This window comes from Phascolarctos cinereus, unplaced genomic scaffold (genome assembly GCF_003287225.1).
Source record: "Phascolarctos cinereus isolate Bilbo 61053 unplaced genomic scaffold, phaCin_HiC Scaffold_4;HRSCAF=312, whole genome shotgun sequence".
NCBI classification, from domain to species: domain Eukaryota; kingdom Metazoa; phylum Chordata; class Mammalia; order Diprotodontia; family Phascolarctidae; genus Phascolarctos; species Phascolarctos cinereus.
Window position 1 is genome coordinate 545,774,885 of NW_027555847.1, and position 26,575 is coordinate 545,801,459.

The window sequence follows — 26,575 nt, forward strand, 5'->3', positions numbered from 1 at the left end:
GTTCTAAGCCAGGAAGACCTAAGATATCAGGTTCATTTCTTCAGTTACTTCATTGCTAATTTTAACAAAATTATTTCAATTTTTTTTTCTTTTTCCTTAGGGCTTCTAGCCTTGCTCATAGTTCTGTTTTGTTTTTTGGGGGGTGTGTGTGTGTGTGTGTGTGTGTGTGTGTGTGTGTGTGTGTGTGTGTGTGTGTGTGTATTTCTCTCTTCACTGGATTTCCATTACAATTCAATTAGCATTTTTTAAAAAAATGCTTACTTGGTTCAAAGCACATAATAGCAGCCATTAAGAGACTGTTGCTGGAAGGATACAAAAAAAAAAGTCATTCTACTAGGGTGATACACCATGTACACATATAAGTAAATACAAAATATATACAAAGTAACTTTTTTGATAGTGGGAGAACACTAAAAATGCAATGCTTCATGACTTAGTATTGTTGTACCATTGAATGAGCAGTATTTATCACTCGGACCTGAAAATTCTTTTCCCATTGCTCCAACCTAGAATCCATCAGCTACCTTGTCTGTCCTCTGTCTACATGTAAGCCCCACAATCCCCTCCTACTTAAGACACCTGAATAATTTACAATTTACAATAATGGCTCTAATTTCTCTATTGGTGGGAGAGAAGGGGAGAGGAGTGTACATGCCCTGTACCTTCAAATATCTTATCATCTGTATAACACAGAAAATTACAACTTCAAGTTTTTCAGTACTAAGTATTGCTGAATGAAAATAAGGAGCATATTTTCCAGATACAGAATTTATTCTCCAGAGATGAGGGCAAACCTTGATCTTTGATGGAAAATGCTGGTGTTTCCAAGAGAAAGTTCTCATATTTCACATGAAGTTTTTTCACTACTCAAACTATGCTTTTCCAGACTAGACACTGGGATCCACAATGACATCACTTAGGGATGTCAGCAATGCTTCAGAATTCTCCAGCTTTGCATCTCCGATTGCACAGTCCTGGTGGGCACAGCCTGCGCCCCTGACACTTTTTGTAGAGACCCATTGCTTGCTTTTTTCTTAGTTTTTATTAATATCTTTTTTATATCATTTTCACTTTTTAATGTTTATTTTTTTTTACTTAGCAGAAATCTGTTTATATCCCTTCACTGAAAAAAATAAAAAGGAAAAGCTTATAACAAATATGGACAGTCAAGGGAAAAAAATTTTCACGTTGCCCTTGTTGAAATATAGATAGGGAGACAGGTAGGTGGTGCAGTGGATAGAGCACTGGCCCTGGAGTCAGGAGGATCTGAGTTCAAATGTGACCTCAGACATTTGACACTTAACTAGCTGTGTGACCTGGGCAAGTCACTTAACCTCATTGCCTAGCAAAAGACAAAAACAAACCAAAGAAGTGAGTGGGAGGTGAGAAAATGGACACAAGTTTTGAGACATTCAAAAGTAGATACATACATACATACATACATACATACATACATACATACATACATCCTCTGGAATCATGATGTCATTGCATTAATCAAGGTTCTAAAGTCTTAGTTTTTTGTTTTTACAATGCTGTCATTGTATAAATTGCTCTCTTGGTTCTTTTCCCTTCACTCATTTTTCCCTTCAACGATTCATATAATTGTTCACAGATTTCTCTAAAATAATCTCTTTTGTCATTTCATATGGTACAATAGTATTTCACTTTATTCATATACTATAATTTGTTCAGCCATTCTGTAATGCATAAGTCTCCCCCTTAGTTTCCAATTTTTTGACATCACAAAAAAAAGTTACTATAAATATTTATGTACATATGAGTTCTGTTTCTTTGATCTCTTTAGAGTATCATTGCTATCTTTTGTAGTCATCCTCTATAACCTTTCTTCCATCTTCTATAAATCTTCACATTATGGAATGTGAATTCCTTGGAGTCAGGACTGGTTTACTCTTGGTTTTGTATCCTGAGAACCTATGTTCTCAGCCACTTCCAGCAATCTGGAGAAAGAAATGCATCTCTAACCAGACCACTCTGGTTGGTTTTCTCCTTCATAAACTGGGTTACCCTAAACTCCAATGGAGGGGTACAATGACATGGGCTTATTGCTTAAGGTCAAGAATTCACCTAGGTTAGATATTGTTAATACTCTGAACAGAAGGAAGGTCTCCTAGTTGAGTAGAGTACTGCCAAGATCATAGAGCATGTACCCCAAGGATTAGGCCAATTTCTCTATCAGCCTTATCCTTAGAGACTGGCTGAATGACCTACAAGGACTAGCTCCTGAATGAGGAAATAGAAAGGAAAAACCTCCAAGAACCAGACACACAAGCTGTCCCAAACAATGGAAACTAAGGGAGTGCCTATCAGTTGGATAGCAGCTGAACAAATTATGAGATATTTATGTAATGGAATACTATTGTGCCATAAGAAATGACAAAGGAGGGGGCAGCTAGGTGGCGCAGTGGATAGAACACTGGCCCTGAAGTCAGAAGGACCTGAGTTCAAATCTGCCCTCAGACCAAACACTTGATACTTACTAGCTGTATGACCCTGGGCAAGTCACTTACCCCCAATTGCCTAAAAAAAAACACCAATAATAAAGTAAGCCAAGAATTTATAAGCTGTTCTCTTTTTGGCAGAGAACTCAAATAGATGTCTGAATAAGTGAAATCCCCCATTACTATCATCTTGTTTCCCCAGAATTTGTTACCTGAACTCTTTATCTCTTTTCTCCCTCTGTCTAGGTCGATTATAATATAGTCCTATTGAAATATTCTACTTCTATTTACCTTTAGCCAAATAGTCTTCACAATTTTCCCTCCCTTTCTGGTTCCTGGATTTCTTCACAGAGTATATCTTCCTTAATGTACAAATCTATTCTGTCCCTCCCCTACAACTGATTCTGTCCTTTTTGATTAAAATATACCATTCTATTGCTAAATTCCTGTTATAAGTCTCGGTGATACTAATATTATAGTTGTCTCTAGTTTACCCAGTTTGTTGCCCATTTTTTGTATATTTTTATACAGACTTGTGAGGCCATGGGTTTCAATAGTATCTACCTCTTGAGGGCCAGAAACTTCAATTATTGTTTTGTGTTGTAATTGAGTGATAGTATCAGGACTTGCTGAGGTATGGTGGAGTTGTTTGCCCCTATATAAAAGGTTCCCAGACCACTGTGCCTTCTTTTTGGTGATCTTAATTTTGTCAGTGGACCTCTTCTCCTTTCTAACTTACTACTTTCAATCTGTTTGTTGGCTTAGAATTAGACATGTTAGAATTGTGTATAAAATAATTCAATAAGCCTCATTGAAGACCTGAAGTGGCTCTTTCCCTCTCTCCTCTCCTTTCCCTCTCTTTCTCCTTCTTGTAAAATGCACGAGCTGTTCTGCATGAGCTGTGTGAGATCTATTCTAGCTACTCAGAAGTCTGGTTTTTATTCTTCTGTTCTCAGCTGTGCCCTGGTAGAAGTATATAGCCTGACTCTTGAAGGGCTCATACTTATAAATAGGATGCAGCTGCCACTACTATTACAGGTTGTAGAAGTCAAAAAGATATCTTAATGTCATTTGATTTGACCTGGTGGTCAGAAACTGCTCTTCCCCTCTTCAGGTATTAAAAAAAAAATCTGTCCTTCTCTCTTGACCTGGTCTTCATGTTTGTATCAGCCTCTTGGACAAAATTAAAATCATTCCTTCGGATGAAACAATTTTGTGGCTGCAATTGCAAAATTCCTGTGGTAGTTGTGTCCCTTTTTACCTGAGATACCTATCTTATGCAACCCAGTAAGCATTTATCAAGCACCTACTGTGTGCAAGACACTATGTTAGGCACCAAGAATGCAAAGGAAAAATAAAAAAATTGTCCCTACCCTAAAGGAAAGCACAGCCTTGGGAGGGGGGCAGAATACAACATCTAAACAGATTCATGATAATTTTAGGAGGGAAGACACAACAGGATGATTAGGATATTATCACAAGAGTTGAGTCTCAAAGGTTGCTAGGGGTTCTAAGAGGTATAGATTAGGAAGCAGTGCAGGCCTGTCATGGGGGCAAGAGATCCAGTGTTATGGCAGGAGGCACACTATTTTGGCTAGAACATAAGGAATGTGAAGGAAACTAATATATAATAAGCCTGCAAAGATAGGCTAGAACCAGAGTGTGAAGGAGTTTAAGTTCTGAGTTGAGGAGTTTGTATTTTATCCTATAGAAGATGGGATTTTGGTTGTGACTTAAAGGAAGCCAGAGTCAGGAAGGCTTCATGCAAAATATGGTGCTTGAACTCCACCTTAAAGGAAGAGAGAAACCATATGAGTTGGAGGCAAAGAGGGAGTGCATTCGAGGTGTGAAGGACTGACGGTATGAAGGAACCCAAGAGAAGACATGGAGCATTGTGTGAGGAAGAGAGAGACATCAGTTAGGCTGGATCACAGAGTGCAGAAGGATGTCCAATGAAGCTGGAGAGCCCCTATGTTGGGGTTGGTTGTGAAGGGCTTTGAAAGCTCAATAGAGGAATAGTTTGTATTTTATCCTAGAACCAACAGGAGGCCAATCACATGGTCAGATCTGTGCTTAAGGGAAGTTACTTTGCAGTAGTAGCCAGGACAAAATGGAGTGAGGAGATAAACATAGGGACCCCAGTTATTAGGAGGCTGTGGGAATACATATGATGAGACCTGAGTTAAAGTAGTAGTTTTGTGAGCAGAGAGAAGGGGTCAGATTTGAGAGATGTTGTGGAGGTAAATATGGCAAGATTTGGCAACTGGATACATAGGATAATGGAAACTTTGGATAGTGCCTTCATGCTGTCTCAGCCACACATAGAGATGGTGACATTCTAGATCCCACCATTATATACAAACATTTCATTTGTTCGAGTAGAAATTCAGACATTCCCCTGTTTGACCATGTCATCTGCCTTCTACCATGTCATCTCTCCCTATGCCTCACCCCTCCTAAACATATTTTTTTCACTCTCATTAAGACCTCCAGTCTCTTTACCACTCAGTACTTCCTCAGACTATTGACCTTGCTCTGACTTCATTTTCTTTTAACTTCAATTTCAACCCAATAGTTAGCAATTTCAACTCCACACTGACCTCTGCTCTTAAATCTCTTACCTCTTTGTCCTCTAAGTGATCATCTCTTTCTGAACCTTAATTATGAATTACTCCCATGCTTCCTTCTCTGCTCCTATGCAAAAGCTTTTGAACAAAGCTGAAAAGAGCCTTACAACTGTGCTGACTGGGCACATTCGAAATTGTTATCCATTTGAACAGGGTCCCTCACTGCAGCAAAACAGTTATTTTCCTGTCTCACTCCCCACAGAAGTTATTTTAAACTTTCTATTGCAATAGCTGAGTCCCTTTCCTCTTTCTGAAGAGAATTGAGGCCATTCAATGTGAGCTCTCTTTTCTCTCATTCTTTTCATCTCAAAACCCTTTGACCTTTTGGTCATCTCTCATTCTCTCCTTGTTTCCCTCTTCCACTTGCCAAGGTTAGCTTCTCTACATGGACACTTGATCTCATCTTCTCCAGTAACTGCATACTCAATCAACCCTTCTCTGCCTCTCAAATCTTCAACCTTCTCCTACTTGTTCTTTCCCTATTGTCTTCAAACATGCCCAAGTCTCCTTATCCTTAAGAATCCTTTACTAGACCCTTATCATCTCAAGTTATGGTCCTACATTTCCCCTCCATTTCCTAGCCAAACTCCTAAAAAAAATACATGTGGTTAGGTGTACTGGATGGTTCCCTACTGTCTACAAACATGCCCATGTCTCTCCTCCATGATCAAAAAACCTTCACTGAATCCAGCCATCCCTGTGATTGTCCTATATCTTTTCTCTCTTTCATGGTTAAACAACTTGAGAAAGCCATTTGCGCTTATTCCCTCCACTACCTTTCTTCTCATTCACCCCTCAACCCTTTGGTATCTATCTTCTGATCTCATCACTCAAGTGAAATTGCTATCTCCAAAGTTACCAGTGATCTCTGAATGGCCAAATTTGATGCTCTTCTCTCAGGACCCATCCTTCTTAATCTGCTGTTTGCTGCATTTGATACTATTGACTACCCTATCCTCCTGAATACTCTCTCCTTTCTGGATTTTCATAACACTACACTCTTAGTTCTCCTCCTACCTCTATGACCATACTGAATCTCCTTTGATGGCTCATCATTCACAACCTTACTGCAGGTGTACCCCAAGGTTCTACCCCAGGCCCTCTCCTCTTTTCCCTCTATACTCTCACTGGGTAGCCTCATCAGTTCTCACCTCTGAATAAATTTGCTATTAATTATGCAGATGACTCCCAAATCTACATATCTTGCCCCAATCTATTCCCAAAGCTTCTGTACCACATCCCTGATTGCTACCTGGACATTTCAAACTGGATGTCCTAGAAGCACCTCATATTCAACATATCTAACACTGAATTTATTTTTTCCCCAAAACCCTCCTCTTTTCCAAACTTCCTTATTTCTGTCAAAGGCAAAAGGGTTTTTCGTTTGTTTGTTTGTTTGTTTGTTCATTTGTTTTACATAGGCAGCCTGCACCTAAGAATTATCAGAAGAGTTGGGCATTTGCTTACTCACAGGATGAGAACATAACTGGTGTTCAAAAGTCTTGTGATAGGTGTCAGTCTTCTCTCAAACTCCAGGGGAAAAGAGGTCAGGCTTGATGTGAAAGGTCCTATTCCTCAAAGAGGTTCTTGACTGCAAGAAGTCTGGTACATAGGTATAGAACCCAGAGGTGAAGACCTGGTGTCTGAGGCAGCTCTGCCTTGGTCCCAGATCATTGGTGATAGCAAGCTTCCTCTAGCACAATTACAGGGAGTCAGGGAAGAGCAGCAGTGGCTTCCAAAGGAGTATATTGGCGGGGATAGGGATGGGGGTTGTGGAGCTAGGGCCTCCACTGTCTAAGATAGGGTAGGTGGAGGGTGACCCATGGCAATTTACTCCTATTTAGCAGAAGTGGCCACTTGTAGTCACCCCTTGACATTCCTCTGCATCATGGTGTTTCCTCATCTGCTTGGTGGTGTTTACTCCCGATCAGGCAGTTGATTCAGCTGGTCCTCAATTTGTTTGCTCTTTGCATTGTGATCTGGCCTTAGCCCACAGCCTTGCTGTGTTTTTCATTTGATTTCTCGCCCCCTCCCCATCTCCCCACCTCCCCACTTAGTCTGAAATAGTTCTAATCTCTCTGTAATGTATTCTGTTATTAAAAAGTCATAAGCTTACCATCTAGCCAAGGTAAGTAGTTACAGTAGCAAAATGCACTTTTGGAAAGTAACTAGTTAATTTAGATAGTATAGGAAGGAGTGCTAGACTGAAGTCAGAAGACCTGAGTTCAAATCCTATCTCCGCTACTTCCTATGTGGCTTTGGGCAAGTCACCTAATTCCTCTAAGCTTCAGTTTCATCATTTGTAAAAGGAAGGGTTGGGCTAAATGATCTCTAAGATATTTTAAGGTTTATAGCACACTTACCTCACATCTTATAGGTAGCACCAGATAATATTACCATTGTACAAGTGAGGAAAATATAGCTAAGACATGTCAATTGTGCAGAGGAAAATTTTGAAACCAGTTTTTTTCAAGTTTTATGCCCTTTCCACTCAGTGACATGACAGCTCTGACATGATAAATTGGAAAATTGCCAGGTGACTCCTCTCTCTTCCTTTCCCTTTGTGTTTTGTACATAACATCCACTCCCACTGAGGTGAGGTGGAGATGCCCTAGGCTGCATGCTGCATGCTGCATGTACTAAGGGAGGTGCAGTGGGTAGAGCACCAGGCCAGGAATCAGGAAAACTCCTCTTCCTAAGTTCAAATCTGGCCTTGGACATCTACTAGCTGCATGACCCTGGGCAAATCACTTAACCCTGTTTGCCTCAGTTTCCTCATCTGTAAAATGAGCTGGAGAAAGATATGGCAAATCACTCCAGTATCTTTGCCAAGAAAATCCCAAATGGGGTCATGAAGAGTGAGAGTGGGACACAATACTCCTGATTGAGAGAATGCTAAGCTATAAAGGACTTAATTCAATTGGTTGTAAAGACACATTGAAAGAGCATCTTAAGGGGGATGGTAGAGAAAAGGAGATAAGACACAAACTTTCAAATGGTAGACAGTAACCCTCAGAGCCATAATTTGAAGGGTGGCAGATAGATATAATTCTACTGTGATTTCCCCTCTTGTAGACTATAGGAGAGATCTCTGAGCTTTGGCGTTTCTGGATCCTGCCTGATCCACCCAACTAGGCAGGTGGAGGAGCTGGTACATTCCTCCTCTTACTCTCTATAAAGTTGGGATAGACATCAAGTCCTATATCAGCAATGTTTGCTTCAGATAACTCGCATAGCATGTTACAGGATCAGTTGATAATGAGAAGCTTTATGAGACATGACTTTTATCTTGAACTATTTGAAGAAAAAGAGATGTAACTAGCAATTTTTTCACCCAGGGCAAGTGGTACAAATGAATTTAAATTTAAGTCAATTTAAATGTATCCTTAACTCAATTTAAGACAAATTCAGTTTAGTAAATGCAAAGAAGATAGACCCTAGAATACTGCCTGATGGCAGGAAGACAGATTCTGGAATACTCTGTGGCTGCTTAGAGAGGAAACAAAAAAGGAAGGGACTGACTTGGAATGGAGCTAACACGGAGGTAGGGGAAATACTACCATCAGGTAGCTTCTTATTTTAATATTTTATATGTAACCATAATAATTATTTTGCTAACTGGGCACTAAACTCAGTTTCTACTTTGCAGAAGGAAAGAAAGTGATATGTTCCCTCTAAATTTTAGTGCTTTGGCATTCAATGCTGGTTGTGCCATTGTAGTTAGAGTTCTGTGAAGATTTGTTCATGGTAAAAATGGATTGTGCTACAGCTACAGAAAATAAAAATAAGACTGACCTAGGCATAAATTATGAGGCAGATTTTAGTATAAGAATTTCCTGAATTAGAATTTTTTGTGATTGTTCCACTTCCTCTGTGAAGAAAGTACTTTGTTTCATTTCAGTTATTTTTGCTTAATTTAACTTTAAGGCAACTCTGTTCCCAAGGGCTTTCCCACAACCTCTAGCCCCTGACATCTCCATTGTCACCTCTTTCCCTAGTTTTGGTGTCCTATTAAACTTATTCTTTTCTTCCTTTGATCTGGTTATCTAATTTTCCCCCCTATCCTTTTTTTACTAACCAAATAAAATCTTCCTCTCCTCCCTTTCAAATTTTCTTAGTTTTTTTTTCATTTTCTGTTCTTTTTTCTGAAAAGGGTTTTCTCTGCATTCTCTTCATTATTTCTCTTTCCTTTCTACCTATTCTAGACTTTTATTAATCAATGATCATTATACCTATTCCTTCTTTAGTCTCTGTATTCCTTCTGGTATTAAAGCTTCAAAGGTACCTATCTTGAATTCCCTCTTCCAAACAGTTTCTATGTTGTTGCTTTGTATATCTTACCTCTCCCCTAATTTTCTGTTGTGCCTCACTCTTGGAAGTCTCAATTCTTACAAAACAGAGGGATAGAACAACTACTCCTTAGTAGTAATTTTCCTCCGTTGTTAATAGTGCAATTTATTATTACTGCCTGCCCTTCCCATGATCAGTTTTCCCCCATTTGCCAAGAAATCACCTTTCTAGGTCCATGTCCTCCCACCCTTCTGGACATCATTTGTTCTCAGAGGTCCTCATTCCTCCTCTCTTGAGATAGAATACTATATGCCCCCATTAGAACATTTATCATTGAGACCCTCTCCCACAATTGACCTGATATTTTCCTCCACTTTTTTCCCCTTTTCAATTCTTCCCTTTGTCACCACACCCATTTTCCTATCTTCCAGAGAGACTGTTGAGGGCCAGAGCTGAAGAGTCTAATATGGGATAAGGAATTTAGGTTAGAGTTTGACTCTTTCCTTTTCCTTCCCATAAGGGCTTAATTAATCAGAATATTTGGCTCACCAATTTCCCGTGCCTGGAAGGTGTTAGAATACTCTGCCCCTTGAACCTTGATGGCAAGCAGGTGTGAACAATTAAGGATACGCATAAGGGCCGGGATTAGTCACGTAAGAATTGTGGGAACATCTGGGGGATGATTGTTAGCTTTCACTATATAACTAGGACCCTCAGAATAATAAACGGCTCAGTCTTTCACTGACCTGCCTTGCCCACGTGTCTTCATTTTTCACTCCTCTGTTTGATGCAACACAGTCACAGGCAACAAGAGATGAGGAATATTTTCCTTTCATTTTGTACCATTGAATTGAACAAAGTACATCACACATTCCCCTCAATCTTCCTCCTCTCCTCTGTTTTATATGCCCCCCAATTCTGCAACTTAATCCCACAAAATATACATACACATCACACACACAGGGAGGGGGGGGAGAGAGAGAGAGAGAGAGAAGAGAGAGAGAGAGAGAGAGAGAGAGAGAGAGAGAGAGATTGGTTCACCTGTAGGCTGGGTGATGTTTAGTCCATCGGGTGCCTGTTCCTCCATCACTTCTTCAATTTGAGTTACATTTTTTTTCTTGTTTCCTTGTGTACTTTAAGATAAAATCTCTTATTCCTTTGGTTATTTTGTTGCTATTGTATTTAACTCCATTGGTAACTTTTTCTTAATGAGGTTTTTTTTTTAGTTTTCTCTAGGGTGATTTTTTTCTGTCATTATTTGTGCCTTCCTAGGATGCTGAATTTGTTTATTTTGCTTCTTGTGTTTCTATTGTCTGGGTATTTACAAAGCAGGTGCAGTTAAGTAGTGCAGTGAATAGAGTCTTGGAGTCAGGAGGACTTCAGTCAAAATTTAACCTTAGACACTCAATAGCTGTCTGACTCTGGGAAAGTCATCTAACCCAATTTGCCTCAGTTCCTCATCTGTAAAATGAGCTGGAGAAGAAAATGGCAAACCACTCCAGTATCTTTGCCAAGAAAACTCCAAATGGGGTCAAGGGGAGTCAGACACAACTAAACCAACTCAACAACAATAATATTTGCAAAGCAAATAATTTGCTCACATCTGGGTTTTATAGAAATCCTTCAAATACCTCTCATTCAAAATTTATCTATTTTCATTGATAATTAGACTTAGGTGACTTAGGTCACCTTGGATTGCATCTTGAGTTCTGTTACTCTTTAGAACATATTATTCCATTCTCTTCAGTAGTTTCTGTTGGATGCAGAATAGTCTTGTGTTTTTTCCACATTTCCCTCACATTATATTTGAAGATATTTCTCCTGGTCACTTATAGAACTTGTTGTCCTTAAAATTGTTCAATTCAACCAGTATATGTCCTGGAGTTTGTGACATAAAGGTTTTATTTGTTTTCCTGGAGGCAATCTGTGAATTCTTTTAATTGGCACTTTATTTTCTACGTTCAGAGGTTCTGGGCAGTTTTCTTGTATTTATTTGATTATAGTGTTCAAGTTTTTTTTTTTGTGAGAGAGAGAGACCTTTAATTTTAAGTTATCTTTTCATATCATGTCTTCAAGATCAGTCTGCTTTGCTTATAGAGAGATCATATTTTGCCTTTTCCTTCTCCTAGATTGTCCTTTGCTTTCGTATATTTACATTTCCAATCCATTTTTCTCTCTTTTGTTTCTTTGGCAAGACTTACCACGGTGGATTCAAGTTTTTGGTCTGCCAAATATTTTTGTTATTCAGGACACAAATTCTGCTTTTAAGATTTTAATTTCTCTTTTAAATCATTCAGGAGCATACTGCTGTGATTCCATGCTCTCTTGAGTATCCTCAGTGTCATCTGCTTCTTCAGGCAGTTTCATTTTGCTTCATCTCACAACATTTATTCAGAGATGTTTGGATTTATTTAGTGCCCTAGAGACCATCTTCCCTTCTGTTATTAATATCTTCCTTGTTAATTTATTTTCTTATCCTCAAGGTGTTTGGTGCTTTTTTTTTTGTTTTATTTTGTTTTGTTTTTGCTTTTTGGTGAGGCAATTGGAGTTAAGTGACTAGCCCAGAGTTACAAAGCTAGTAAGTGTCAAGTGTCTCACGCCATATTTGAACTCAGGTCCTCCTGACTCCAAGGCCAGAGCCCTATCTACTGCCCCATCTAGCTGCCCCCATATCCTCAAGGTTTTTAACTGAGTTTTCTTACTCCTGAGATCTTTTGTAATTTCAGCCCTTTCCCCTTATATTCCCATATTTTTCATTTTTCTGACTATTTCTTCTTTGATGGTTAATCTCCTGAGAGATAGATCTTGAAGCTAACACAGCCTCCCCCCATACTGGGCAATTCATGGTTCACCAGCCTCTGTTTCTGCCTAAAGTGACTTCTAAGGGATGGAACTGGTTTCAGCTGAATGACAGTCCCATTACTTCAGGCTTGGTGGATGGGTGCTCATTTTCCTATACCTCCACCTCTTCCACACAGTGTATATGTGTGCTGGGAGGGGAGAGACTTCAGTTCTATTGCTTTCTGACACAGAATGGTGAAATGAGGGCAGGGGGAAAGGGTGTGCTTACAGAGACTACAGCATCAACAAGGGAATTGCTGAGTGGATCCTAGAATCTAAAGCCATGGGTCCTATTGTACAACCCATGTAGAACATCAGGGCTGGTGGGGAGGGGTTGGTGAGTCATTACATTGGTGATTAGCCTTCTCTGCTATTAACTCTTTAGGATATTACCTGTTGGGATCTTGGTATCTCAGCATGTAGGGACAGCTATACTCAGTTTTCCTCTTGTAATTTTTTATTTAGGAGATATATGAGACATCATGAGGATCAGAAAAAAGTTGGTCATGTGAGTCAAAATTAGGGGGAAAAAACTTGCTAATAATTAAAATTGGAATCAGCTACCTCATGATGCAGTGAATTTCTTGTTATTGAAGTTGTTCAAACAAAGGTTAGATGACCACCTTTCAGAAGTGTTTATAGAAGGATTTTGCATTAGACAAGAGATTTAGATTAGATTACCTAAGGTCCTTTCAGACTTTGCTTGTGTATGACTGATTGCCCAGAAGAAAAATAGGAAAAACAGTAAATGATGGGCTCACCAATAAAAGTACATTTTATTCATATCTTTTGTTTTTTTCTATCACTTATATTTTCCTAAAATATCCCTCTTCCTCTTCCTCAAGAATCATTCCTTGTTTAAAAAAAAAGAGGATAAAAACAGTTCAGCAAAACTAACTAAAATATCAGAAAATGTCTGACAAAATATTCAGTGTCCCATACACACGGTCCTCCACTTCTGCAGAAGGTGCCTTCCCATATTTCTTCTTGGGAGCCATGCTTGGTTATAATTTTGCAGCTTTCAGTTTCAAGCCAACAAGTCCACAAGCATTTATTAGGCAATTACTATATGACAACCATTGGGTATAAAGAAATGCAAAAAACAACCTCTGCTCAGGCAGTTCACAATCTGACAGGGGAGACAACATGTAAATAACTATCTACGAACAGTGCTCAAATACAGGATAAATTGGACATTAATCGCAGAGGGAAGGCTTCTTGGAAAAGTTAGAACTTTAGCTGAGTCTTGAAGGAAGCCAGAGAAGCTAGTAGGCAGAGGTGAGGAGGAAGAGAGTTCCAGGCATGGGGGGAAACCAGTGAAAATTGCCAGTCAAGGAGATGGAACATTAGTTCAAGTTAAAACAAGAAGGTTGTTACAAATGTCTTGTCATTTCCATTTGCGATGTTGTAGTCATTTTGTATATTGTTTTCACGGTTCTGCTTACTTTAGTATTTATCAGTTCATGTAAATCTTCTCATTCTTCTCTGTATTCATCAGTTGACTGAGTAATATTCATTGTATTCATGCACCACAACTTGTTTAGCCATATCCCAACTGATGGGCATTTACTTTGTTTCTAGTTCTTTGCTGCTACAAATATTTTGGTGTGTATGAGCCCTTTATTTCTGTCATTGACCTTCTTGGGATATGTGCCTAGGAAGGGAATCTCTAGGTGCAAGAGCATAGACATTTTTTATTTCTTTGAATAATTCTAAATTTTTTCCTGAAATGATTGGACTAATTCAGAGATCCACCAATATATTTGCCTCTCTTTCTATAGCCCTTCCCAACACTGATTATCTTCATCTTTTTCATCCAGGTATGAGGTAAAAACCTCAGAAGGGGATCTGAGCATACTATTAAAGTGCCGACAAGACATAACAACTTGGTACCTTTACTACCATTCTCTCCTCCTTCCCCACCCCACAACATCCCCTGCAGCTAGGATTTAGTGCAAAGATATGAATAAGGAACTTATTTTAGTTGGGAAGACAAAAAGGGATTTGGGGAACAAGGATTCTTCTTAACACACCTCAAATTACAACATGGAAGCAACAACCCAAGTAACCCAGACAAAGGGGCAACCCCATCTTAGGCCCCAAATATTTTCACTAGCCAAGAGATTTGGGGAGAGGAAGGAGAATGGTAAGGAAGAGGAATTTATTGCTGGGAACAGTATTAAACAGGAGCTCCTCAGCCAAACTCTATCAACAACCAGGTGACTGACTTCAGCACTATCTAGTAATCCAGTTGGCATCACTTCTGAGCCAAGTAATAAGCATTTGTACAATATTTAATATTAAGCAAGAGGAGATGATGATTTATGTAAAGGGTAGGATATTGGATTTTGACAGCTAATTAACAATGCTAAAGTTAATGGAAAGAGCCCAGATATGTTCAATAAACACATAAATCCCCTCAAGCATTGGGGTGGTGATGGCCTTCCTTAAAAAAATATTTCAAGAGAAGTTAACTGGAATGGAATTAGCTCCTTGAGTTCTCACAAAGTGACAAATTAATAGCTGTACTTTGACCATAGATACTTGCTTACTCTGTGTGCATAAATGGTCGTGTATATAAGTGTTGAGGAGAGTATAGTGACAGAGACTTCTCCCTGAGGCTGGAGCATGAGGTTTACTCAAAAGCCATCGCTATTCAAGAGGCGAGGGGAGGGGAGGGAATGAGCATTTATATAGCACCTACTATGTGCCAGGCACTGTGCTAAGTGCTTTTTACAAATAATATCTATTTGACCAAGAGAATCAAAGTTACTGTATTTATGGTATTTGTACTTTTTTTAAAAAAAATCTGGACTGTAATTTTATTGATGTAGGGAACTCCTAGAGAGAAAACTCCTCTACTACTACTACTACTAGCTAGCTAGCTAGGATTTATAGAGGACTTTAAGGTTTGCAGAGAACTTTACAAATATTACATCATTTGAGTCTCAAAAAAGTCCTTGGAGTTAGGTGCCATTATTATCTCCATTTTACAAATGAGGAAATTGAGGCAAACATAGATTAAATGATTTACCTAAGGTTACACAACTAATAGGTGTCTGAAACTGGATTTGAATTCAAGTCTTCCTGACCCCAGGTCCAGCTGTTTATCCACTGTGACACCTAGCTGCTGAATTGCAATGATCTTGTACTGAGAAGCTAAGTAATTTGCACAGTATTACAGTTACTATAGGTGAGAAATGTGACTAGAACCCAAGTTTACTGACTCTGAGGGGATCCACTTACTACACCATGCTGCGTCTTTATTTGTAGATTGGTATACCCTAGTTTGGGGAAAGAGTAATATCAATCAATAAGTAAACAAAAGGTATCATACTATTTTTTTTAAATCAAAAGCAGTCCCTGCCCTCAAGAAACTTACATTCTAGAATAGATATGTGTTTATACACATGTTATATCTGTACATATACACAATGTGCATGTGCATACATGTACACATGATAGGCACACATAATATATGTGTCCTGTGTGCACATATACACACATGTTCTTTACACATATGTGTGTAAGACATGCATGCTGTGTAGTGTGCATATATAATATGTGCATAAATTCACATATTATGCATGTGTGCACATAATATACATTGTGCATGTGTGTGCATACATGGCCTATAATATTCATGTATGCATAATATGTATATATAATGTACATGTCTACATGTGTTTGCACACATGCACGAGTAACATGCATGTATAAATGATACATGTATACACAAAACAAAACAGGTGGACATTGAAGAGGAGGTTCTATCAGCCAGGAGATCAGGAACAGCTTCACATGGAAGGTGGTATTAGCTGAGCCTTGAAGCAAATTCTGAGAAATTCTGAGATGTAGGTGAGGAGGAAAAGCATTCCAGGCATGGGGACAGAAGGTGGCATGTCATGTATGAAGAACAGTAAAAAGGCCACTTGGGCTGGAACTTCGGGTGCTTGGGTAGGAATAATGTGTGATAAGGCTAGAAAGGTAGGCTGGGGCCAGATTATAAAAGGTTTTAAATGCCGAGTGCATATGCTTGTGTTTGATTCTAGAATTATAAAGCACTGTTTACAGAGCTCATGGACATGAGCTGCTGGTTGAATCCTCTGTAAGATCATTTCAGTAGGAACAAGAGTCCCCACAAACAGTGCAGGTAAGATAGTACTATGGCTAAATTTAACATTTATTTAGCCTGGCCTACTGTGTGCAGAGTACAAGGTTAGCACATTGGACAGCAACATTAAATCAAAGTTGGATTAGGTCATGAGCAAGTTTAACAAGCAACAACCTCTCTCAGATTGTTTCCTCTTTCATTTTTAGCAGATTCAATTCCTGGTCCATTTCACCATGTAGGCATCCCCCCCCTCCTGGCCCCTCATTGGAGCACAGAGGTAGTTCTCTGCCAGCCTACAGTTGTTTTCCGTGTACTATCTAATTAGTAGGAAGGAACCATCAGCCCCATGCTGAGGTCCTGTCACTTAACTGGTAAAGTCAGCCTAAACCTTCTCCTCTAGACCAAAGAACAATGGTAGTGTGCCGCCCATTATATCAGGGGCCATGCTTTGGAGTCAGTTACTGGTATAAACACAGATGAGCAGGTGTTTGCTCAGGGGGGCTGCTATGTTGCTGCCAGTTTCCATTTTCCTCATGCAACCTGCATTTCCCAAAGCAAGAGGCTCAAATGTGAGCATTGGCAGAAAGGCCATTGTCCAGGGTTCATTCTTGTTTGGAGAATGAAGGAACTCTTGATCTACAAATAGTTAAATCTCTGCTATTACTTTTTGAGATAACACACATTGCTGGCATAATCAATAATAACTCTTGAATAAAAGGTAATTTGACACAAAGTGTAAAATTTTGTCTCTGCTCCCTTGCCTACTAGTTGCTTAAACCTGCGAAAAAAGAATTTTAGGTCCTGTTTAGATAATAGCAAACCAAGATTTTAGAAAAGAAGGAATGAGAACAGAGGTTAGTTCCAAACATGGAAGCAAGCTCTGCCCAAAGAGGACATTGGGCTGCCTTTCATTAGAGTATTCTACTTTGCTGAAATGAGGAGGATTCCAAATAAAACTCTCCTAACGGGCCAAACTGGACCTAGAAAGGATATTAAAGATAAGGCAGTGTACATAAAATATAACTTATCTCAGTGTGGTGAACTGACAGCCAAGCAGTATACACAGCGTGGCTAAGAGTCACCTTTCCAATAACAATTTGTGTTTTAACCCAGCTACTGAGAAAATGGCAAAGCCCTTTATGTATGGGCACTGCACAATGACTGAAAGCATACACTAGCCCGGGGTCCAGGGGAGAGAAGTGGACACTTCTCTCTGATTTTCAAAGTCCCTGGTCTATCTATGCTTCTCAGCTCAAGTTTAGTAGTTGATTTTATTACCCTCACAGGAAAGAGAAGGTGGGAGTCACACTAGGGAATATCAGACCTTTGATTTCATTGATACAGGGAACTCCTGATAAAGAAACTTCTACCTATTCAGGTCCATATCTATTTGGCAACTTAGAGTCTCAGAGAGCTGTCTGAACCACTGGGAGGGAGGTTAAGGGATGACCCCAGAGTCCCCAGGCATCATGTGTCAGAAGTAGGACTCGAACCCAGGTCTCTCTGATTCTGGCTCTATATCAGGGGTGGGGAACCTGCAGCCTCAAAGCCACATGTGGCCTTCTAGGTCCTTGGGTGTGGCCTTTTGACTAAGTCCAAGTTTTACAGAACAAATACTTTAATTGAAGGGATTTGTTCTGTGAAGTTTGGATTTAGTCAAAAGGCCACACTTGAGGACCTATAGGGCCACATGTGGCATTGAGGCCACACATTCCCCATCCCTGCGCTATATCATAATATGATATATCATCATAACCACATTCACTCCTAGACACAGGTATTTTAATTAAAACAAGAGAATTGCACATTCACAAAGTAAATGTAAGGCATAGTAACCATTTTTCTATTCCCTTGTATTTGAATAACCTCAGGGTTGGGGGAATTGGGGACATAACCATGTGAGGGGGGAGTGGGGAGGGAGGTATATGATGAAAAGCGAATCCTTTCACACCACGCAATCATGAGCCCAGGGTTCATCTATCTCTCTGCTGCTTCCTGCCTTCTTTTTTCTTCTCCATGGCCAACTCTCTGTCCCTCTCCTCCCCAGGGTGAATGCTCCCCAAAATGCCACAACCTCTTTGTGCTGGAGACTGTCTGCGTGGCCTGGTTCTCCTTTGAGTTCCTCCTCCGTTCAATCCAGGCTGAGAGCAAGTGCGCCTTCCTCCGGACACCACTCAACATCATTGACATCTTGGCCATCCTGCCTTTCTACATCTCTCTTATTGTGGATCTGGCTTCTGCCCGAAATAACAAGCCAGGTGGGGCTGGGAATAAATACCTGGAGCGAGTGGGACTTGTGCTGCGGTTCCTTCGAGCTCTGCGTATCCTGTATGTCATGCGGCTGGCCCGCCACTCCCTGGGTCTCCAGACCCTGGGGCTGACTGTGCGCCGCTGCACCCGTGAATTTGGGCTTCTTCTCCTCTTCCTCTGTGTGGCTATGGCCCTCTTCTCCCCATTGGTTTACCTGGCAGAGAGTGAACTTGGAGCTGGGAAGGAGTTCACCAGCATCCCCACCAGCTACTGGTGGGCAGTCATCTCCATGACCACTGTGGGGTATGGAGACATGGTACCCCGGAGCATTCCTGGGCAGGTGGTCGCTCTGAGCAGTATCCTCAGTGGCATTCTACTGATGGCCTTCCCAGTCACCTCCATATTTCATACCTTTTCTCGTTCCTACACAGAGCTAAAAGAACAGCAGCAGCGGGCCGCAAATCATGACATGCACCTCTTGGAAGAGAGCACCAGGTCCCACACAGAAGACAGTTCTTCTCAGACAATGGATAGCTCCTTCCTACCTGGGGGACCTGCAGCGGCCGCTGCCCTGGAGCAACAGTGGGCACTGGCAAATCACGCCTCCAGAAGGAGCTGCTGATGGAAAGCCATGAAGGGCATGGCCAAGCCAGCCCCCAAAGCAATGGGAAAAGAGGAGCCATTTCTTCCTCAGCCTCTAAGACTACACAGTCGGCACTGTGTATAAATTAGCCTGTGGATAAGGGAGACAGGAGAGAGAAATACAGCTAGGGAAGCTCATTTTGAAAAACAAGGTATTTTCTGAGCTTTGTTTCAGAGCCAACATGTATCCAGCTCCACTGTATATAATAAGCTTTTCAGTTAAGTCACCCTGAGATGAAATGTGGACTGGAGCTCCTTTGTGGACTTGGCCCCAAGACCGAGAAAATGCAACCCCTCCCTACTACCTTTAAAAATAAGGCTAAGCCACTTAGACAAAGCCCTTTCCTGACACCACCAGAAAAAGGAGAGGTAGGGGTGGGGGACAGTCAGGCTTCAGAAATACAGCCACCTGCTGACAGGTCTGAGCCTGACTCTTGGTAGTTAGGCATAAATTTAGTAAATATGCATATCGCTCTAATAAGCTGTGGCTGCAGTTGAACCCAGCCTATCCAGGCAGTCACCCAACCTCTCAGCAGCTGGCCTTCTTAATGAGGAGGTGGAATGTCAAAGACAGGCCTGGGCTTTGAGAGGAAACAGTCTTTCTAAAGGCAGACCATGGGCCTTGTTCTCTTCCTACTTCCATTTAAAAAAAATTCTATAACTCCCTAAAAATAAATTCCAAATGCCTTAGAAAATTTAAGATTTTGATTCAAAACAGTCTGGACTAGCTTGACTTTCAATTGTAGGTACTTTTCTTCTTGCAGACACATTGCTCTTAAACCAAGATGGCCACCTCGTTTTCTGCTTGGTCACTTAATGGGCACCTGCTTTTAGATGAGGGGGATAATACCCAGCCCTCTCACCTCTCCCAAATGGTAATAAATTCACATATACCCAAGGAGAACTTTGCTAATTTCTCCTGTCCTCATACCAAAAGTCCTCAACTCCAGGGAAGGAGCCATTTAACCCATGATGTATAATCCACAAAAATCACCTCACTGACTCTCCAGGATACTCTGTCTCTCCCTCTTAATCATGGCCCTGCCACCCATTAGTGGAGATTAAAGTAACTCAGGACCCCTAAGGAATCTTCAGAAAGATTTCACTTGGTCTGCAACCTTGGGTGGAGAAAAAAAAATCACATCTTTATTTTCACTAACTTCTAACTCAAATTTAGCATTTCCCTTTATTATGACTGTAGGCAATGAATCATTATTCTTTGAGAGGGTCTATAGGTTTCACCAGACTGCCAAAGGTTATCCATGACACAAAAAAGGCTAAGAACCCGATTTAGATGGTAGTGATGTTATTGGCTCCCCCTCGCATGTAATGAAGAAAATGCTTTCTCCTCCACATCCCCTCCCCCCAAAAAAACTGGAATATACCAAAACCTGCCACAGACATACTGTGGTCAAAAGAAGCGTAGTTTCTCAGGTACCCAATTTATAGTAATAAATTGGATCAGGACTGGCCTCTGACATAGGTGACCTTAGACAAGTCACTTAGCTTTCAGGGGCCCTGAAAATCTCTAAATAGCTGAAGAGTTCCTGATCTGCACTGATAGATGGAATTTCCTCACCAAGAATTCCCTACATCAATGACATCACAGGTTGAGCCACACCACCACAATGGTAGGCGTGACACTGTGTGCTCAAATTGTCACCTCAGTCTCTCCAAATTCTCCCGGTACTTTGAATTCCTCTCTACCATCCCCCATACTGCTAAATCCACAGCTGGCAGGAGCAGCACTATCCCATACGCGTGAAACTTTTTGTATTTTGTGGAAATAGAGAGAAATGGGAATTTCCAACTCCTGCTGCTTTTAAATTTTTAATTAAGAACAAGTAAACCATAAAAGCCTGATGGCAGGCCATTCAACCATCAGCCCTTGTTACTGGGAACTGGAAGAATAAGGATTCCTCAGTTCGGTCAGGAGAGGCTGACCTATGTGCAGAAGAAAGGGCCATTGTCTCAACCTGTCTTACAGCTCCAAGGCAAAATGAGGCCCTGCTGTCCTTCACACTGGGCAGCCTAGTTTTAAGGCTACAAACATAGGCATACTCAGGGGCAAGCTGGGAGGAGGGTGGCTGATTGGGGAGGGGGGGGTGCTGTTCAGAAACCTTGCTGCTACAATTTAATAAAAATGCCAGACCTCTTCTACACAGAACAGTGTCTGACTGAGTCTTTCCAGGGACAATGGCAAGGGTGGGAGGGGATCAGATTTGTTCTATTTAACCCCAGAAGGCAAAACAGGGACCTCTTTAGAGAGATTATTTTGGCAGCTGAGGGGAGGAGATGAATTGGAATGAGGAGAGATTTAGGTATACAAGACGTACCTGAAGGGTGTTGCCATAATCCAACTATTGCTGGCTTGCACTAGGGTGGCAGGTACGTGGGAACAAAGGGGCCATTTAGGAGAGATGTTGTGAAGGCAGAAACAAGGTCTGATGATGGACTGGGTATGTGAGGATATGTGAGTGAGAGTGAAGAGTTGAGGATGATGTAGAGGATTTAAGTCTAGGTGACTAGGAAGATGGAGATATACCTTTGATACTGTTAGGGAAGTTCGGAAGAGAGGGTTTGGGGGAAAGACAGTGAGATGTTTGAGATGTCTATGGGACATCCAGTTCAAGATGTCCATTACGCAATTGGAGACGTGAGGCTGGAGGTCAGAGCTGGATAAACAGATCTGAGAATCATCTGCCTAGAGATAAATGATAATTGGTATTCTCATTTTTGAGGTAGCAAAGATGAGCCTCTGATGTGCCCAAAGCTCATTAGAGGTGAGAAAGATATGTAGCTTCTCCAAAAGAAAATATCCTTTTTCTGAAATGGCCATGGTCCAGACTCATTCAGGCTACTCCCGCATGATGTTCTTGCTAATCATTAAAAAAAAAATACAGAACCTGTCTCAGATTTCCCAGAAGCTCTGGAACTCCATGCAAGAGGGTGGAGTGGGAGGAGGAAGAGGTTAAGAGGAGAGACAGCACTTGAGATCAGCCACCACAGAGAAGAAGAGTGCTCCAAGTGACAGAAGAGGAGAAAACAGCTGCTCCGTAAGACCACTTTCCAGAATTAAAAATCTCCTGAATGGATCTATCAATTGGATGAGAAGCAGGGTTATTTTTTTAAATTCCCCCTGCCCCTTATTTTGTTTTACACTCTTAGCTTCTTCCTTTCTCTATCTTTCAACTTCTGAACCTTCCCAGGCACTCACATTACTATACCTCACTTCTCATGGGATGTCACTTTCATTTCACAGCTACCAACAACCCTTCTCAGAGGAATGAGAATTCCAGCATCTAGAGAAATGGTAAAATAACATTTTTCTTATAAGTTAAAAGGAAAAATACCCTAGCACTACTGAAGGTAAACAGTGCGGCTGATGAAGGGAAGGGAAGGGGCAGTTTGGGAAAGGAAAGTTCCAAGCCTTGGCATGCCATAGAAAAAATGGATGCTCTGTGATCATTTAGAAGCAAATGAACCAGCTGAATGTTCCTCTAGTGCCTGTCATCATAAAGGCCATAGCTACAAGATGTTACATAAGCTGCAGTCATATACCCTTGTGGAGTTACCCAGTTTGGCCCCGTTAAAGGCATCTACCATGAACAGCTCTGCCAGAGACTCAAGAACAATTAAGTGTATCTCTACCTTTTACATTAGAAGTGAGACACGAAGGAAGACATCTACTGTCATCAAATGTGGCATCAAGCCAAGCCCCACATGCTCAAAGGCAGGCACCCACGGGGCTCTTTTCCTCACTCTTCTTTTTCAGCTGAGATATTACCTGAGAGGTATGAATGTCTCCCAAAATGCCCTGGTCTCCCTCAACAAGGAAGTCTGTTCTATACATTCAGAAGCAAGCTTTATCATTCTATAGAACAGAAATGAGTCACTCTTCCTCTGATGCAGGGGAAAATGAGAGGAGGGAGCGGGGGAAAATGAGAGGAAGGAAATCAGGTAAGAGGGAACTTTCTGTTCTTAAGACATGAAGCTTCCCAGGCCAGATGAGGTTGTTTTGTGTACCCCTCATCACTGGATTCCTTTAAATGATTTTCTACAGCCACAGAGTTCCAAATCTGGAAGCCTAACCCTCAGGACATGGTGGTAAATGCAGAAGGTGATTTGTTTCTAAACAAGTGGTGCGGAAAATATCAAAGGAGTGAAACAGCAAAAGTTTAAAAGTTGGAGAGGGAGAAGGGAAGGTTGAACTGTCACAAGCCCAGTCCCTTATTTTACCTTGATGCTGCCCCTAATGGACTTTTTTGTTTTGTTTTGTTTTTTGGGGGGTTTTTTGGTGAGGCAATTGGGGTTAAGTGACTTGCCCAGGGTCACACAGCTGGTAAGTGTCAAGTGTCTGAGGCCAGATTTAAACTCAGGTCCTCCTGAATCCAAGGCCGGTGCTCTATCCACCACACCACCTAGCTGCCCCTCCCAAATGGACTTATTAAACAGGGTTTAGGGCACCTTATCCTGCATTTGAGGCTACAATGGAGATGGCTAGAGGCTGGTGGGTGAAGGGGAATTGAGATTGAAAGTGATTGTCTGAGGGGAACTGGCAAGGGAAGATTGTTAATGTTTGGGTTGCATCTTAATGTAATGGGAAGAAAAATGGATTTGGAGGACTCGAGTTCAAATTCCTCTGCTATTTACTTACTTTAGGAAGACCATTTCATTTCTCCAGTCCTCAACTTGCTCAACTGCAAAATATGGAAAGTGGACTAGGAACTACTCTTTCCAAAGTGACCTATGGTCTCTTAATCACCAAATCTAAAGGCCTTTTCTCAGTCCTCCTTCTACTGAACCTCTCTACAGTCTTTGACATTATCAATCATCCCCTTCTCCTTGATATTCTCCTTTCTAGGTTTTCATGACACTGTTTTCCTGGTTTTACTCCAACCTGTCTGACTGAAGTCTCCTTCACTGGATCTTCTTCCGAGTTAGGCCCACTAACCATCAGTGTTCCAAGGCTCTGTCCAGGGCCCTATTCTCTTCTCCCTCTATACAATTTCACTTGATGATCTCATCAGTTCCTGTGGATCTAATTAATATCTCCACGTAAATGAGATTTGCTTATCCAGCCCTAACCTCTCTCTTCACCTCAATTCTACCTTCACATCTCTCATGCCCTCAGTGACTGTTACTACCCTGGTCCAGGCTCTCAGCATTGCTTCATGGCCTGGACCATTGCAATAGTCTTCTGTTTGGTCTTCGTACGCCAGTCCATTCTTCATTCAGCTGTCAGATTTATCTTTTCAAAGCATGATTTACCCACGTCACCTCTATCCAATAATCTCCAGCGGCTCTAGGATCAAATATAAAATCCTGTTTGGCTTTTAAAACTCTTCATAACCCAATCCCTTTCCATCTTTCCAGTCTCCTTATACTTCATTCCCCTCCACATAATCCTGGATCCAGTGACGATGGTTTTCTTCCTGTTCCTCCTACCTGAAATTTTCATTTCATTGGCTGTCCCTTATGCTTAGAATGCTTGTTGTCTCCTCCATCAGACTGTGAGCTACTTGAGAGCAGAGACTTTACTGGGTTGTTTTTGTTGTAGACTTTATTTTTTCCCCATCTCCATGTTTCTATTTAGCACAGTGGTGGGGGCAAGACAGGCTCTTAATAAATGCTTGTTGACTTTACAATCCCTTTCAGCCCTAAAACCTATGTTCTTCATCTTTTCTCTCTCCATCTTCAAATACTTGCGAAATTTAATAAAAATGTAGCTATGAAAATGCTTTCTCTTCCTAATTTGATTCAGTCCTCACCAGAGAAGAAAAAGCTGAGGTTAGCAGGGCCCAGATGGCCATTTGCCGATTCCATTTAGTCACAGATCCAACAGTTTGAGGGGGAAGTGGATCACATACTTGCCACCTTCTGCCCCAGGCTCAGACACTTACAATCAGAGAAATCTTAAGCAATAAGACTAGTTGGGCTCCATCTGACATTCTTTTCCCCTCAACCCCAAAGGAGAAAGTTCTTCTAGTAATACACCAGTAACTAATGATGAAGGCATGTGGAGAGTAGTTCCCAATTACCAGATATTTTACCCTGAAATAAATGGGGAAGAATTAAAGTATGACTCAAGAAATATATTAGAGGAAATTCCCTTCCTTTTGCTTTGGAAGATTTGTTTTATTGTTTTTTTTTAATCTACAAACATTATTTGTCCTTTCTTTTGGTTTTTTTTTTCTTAATGTAAATTTTCCTTTCCAAAATAGGATATGAATAAGAACCTTTGCCAAAGGGCAACTTCACTTGGTGGGCCTCAGTATTCTCATTTGTACAACAAGGCTAGACTCACTAGATGGTCCCTATAGACTCTTCCAGCTGTCTTTGAATCAGAATGTGAGAATTGGATAGGACTCCATTGGCCATCTGATCTAACCCACCATAACACACCCAACAAGCAGTTATCCAGGTGCTTCTTGAAGACTTCCAAGGAGAGGGAATATACCACCTCTAGAGTCACTTCCACTTTGGGACAGGTCTAAGTCTTAGGAAACTTGCCCTGAGGTCAAGCCTAAATTTCCCTCTTTGCAACTTTTACTCATTGCTCCTGGCTCTGCTCTAGGAGGTCAAAGAGATCCAACAGCTGCTCTACATGATAGCCATCCTCTCTCTCATTCCCCACAGCCAATTAGAAACCAGGTCTTATAGTTTCTACCTTTGCAACATCTCTTGAACACGCTCCTCTCTCTCCCCGATACTAAGACCAACCTGCTGCAGATCCCTCATCACCTCACACCTGAACTACTGCAAGAGGCTCCTGGCTGGACTCCCTTCTCCCCACTCCAGTCTACTGTCTACTCATCTGTTAAATTAATCTTCCTAAAACACAGGTCTGAGCAAATCATTCCTTTACTCAGTAAACTCCAATGGCTTCACATCACCTCCAGGATCAAATATAAAATCCTGTTTAGCTTTTAAAGCCCTTCATCACCTGTGTCCCCACCCACCAATTTCCAGTCTTCTTATACCTTATCTCCCTCACTACTCTGTGACCCAGTGATACTGGTCTCCTGGCTGTTCCTCAAATGAGACATTCCACCTCTTGATTGGGCATTTTCACTAGCTATTTCCCATACATGGAATGCTCTCCCTCCTTAGTTTTGTCTCCTGGCTTTCTTGGCTCCAAGTTCTAGCTAAAATCACACCTTCTCCAGGAAGCCTTTCCCTATCCCCCTTAATGCCAGTGTTTTCCCTACTGTGAAGGACACTACCATCCCCCCAGTCACCCAGGCTTGCAACCTGGGTGTCCTTGACTTCTCATCCACCTCTTCATTGTATCTTCTATAAACACTCCTTTCTCTCCTCCAATATTGCCTTCTTTGTCTCACATCTGG

The 26,575-nt window shown here is 41.1% G+C and overlaps 1 protein-coding gene across 3 annotated transcripts in view; it reads left to right on the top strand.

Annotated features, from left to right (window-relative positions):
• The window catches only part of KCNG2 (potassium voltage-gated channel modifier subfamily G member 2), a 173,901-nt gene extending 151,279 nt beyond the window's left edge, over positions 1–22,622 (top strand). For all 3 annotated transcript variants that reach the window (XM_078153556.1, XM_020986906.2, XM_020986905.2), the window contains exon 3: positions 18,382–22,622. In XM_078153556.1, the coding sequence (XP_078009682.1) occupies positions 18,382–19,206 (825 nt within the window). In that variant the 3' untranslated portion in view covers positions 19,207–22,622. The remainder of the gene's footprint in view (positions 1–18,381) is intronic.
• The last annotated feature ends 3,953 nt before the right edge of the window (positions 22,623–26,575 follow it).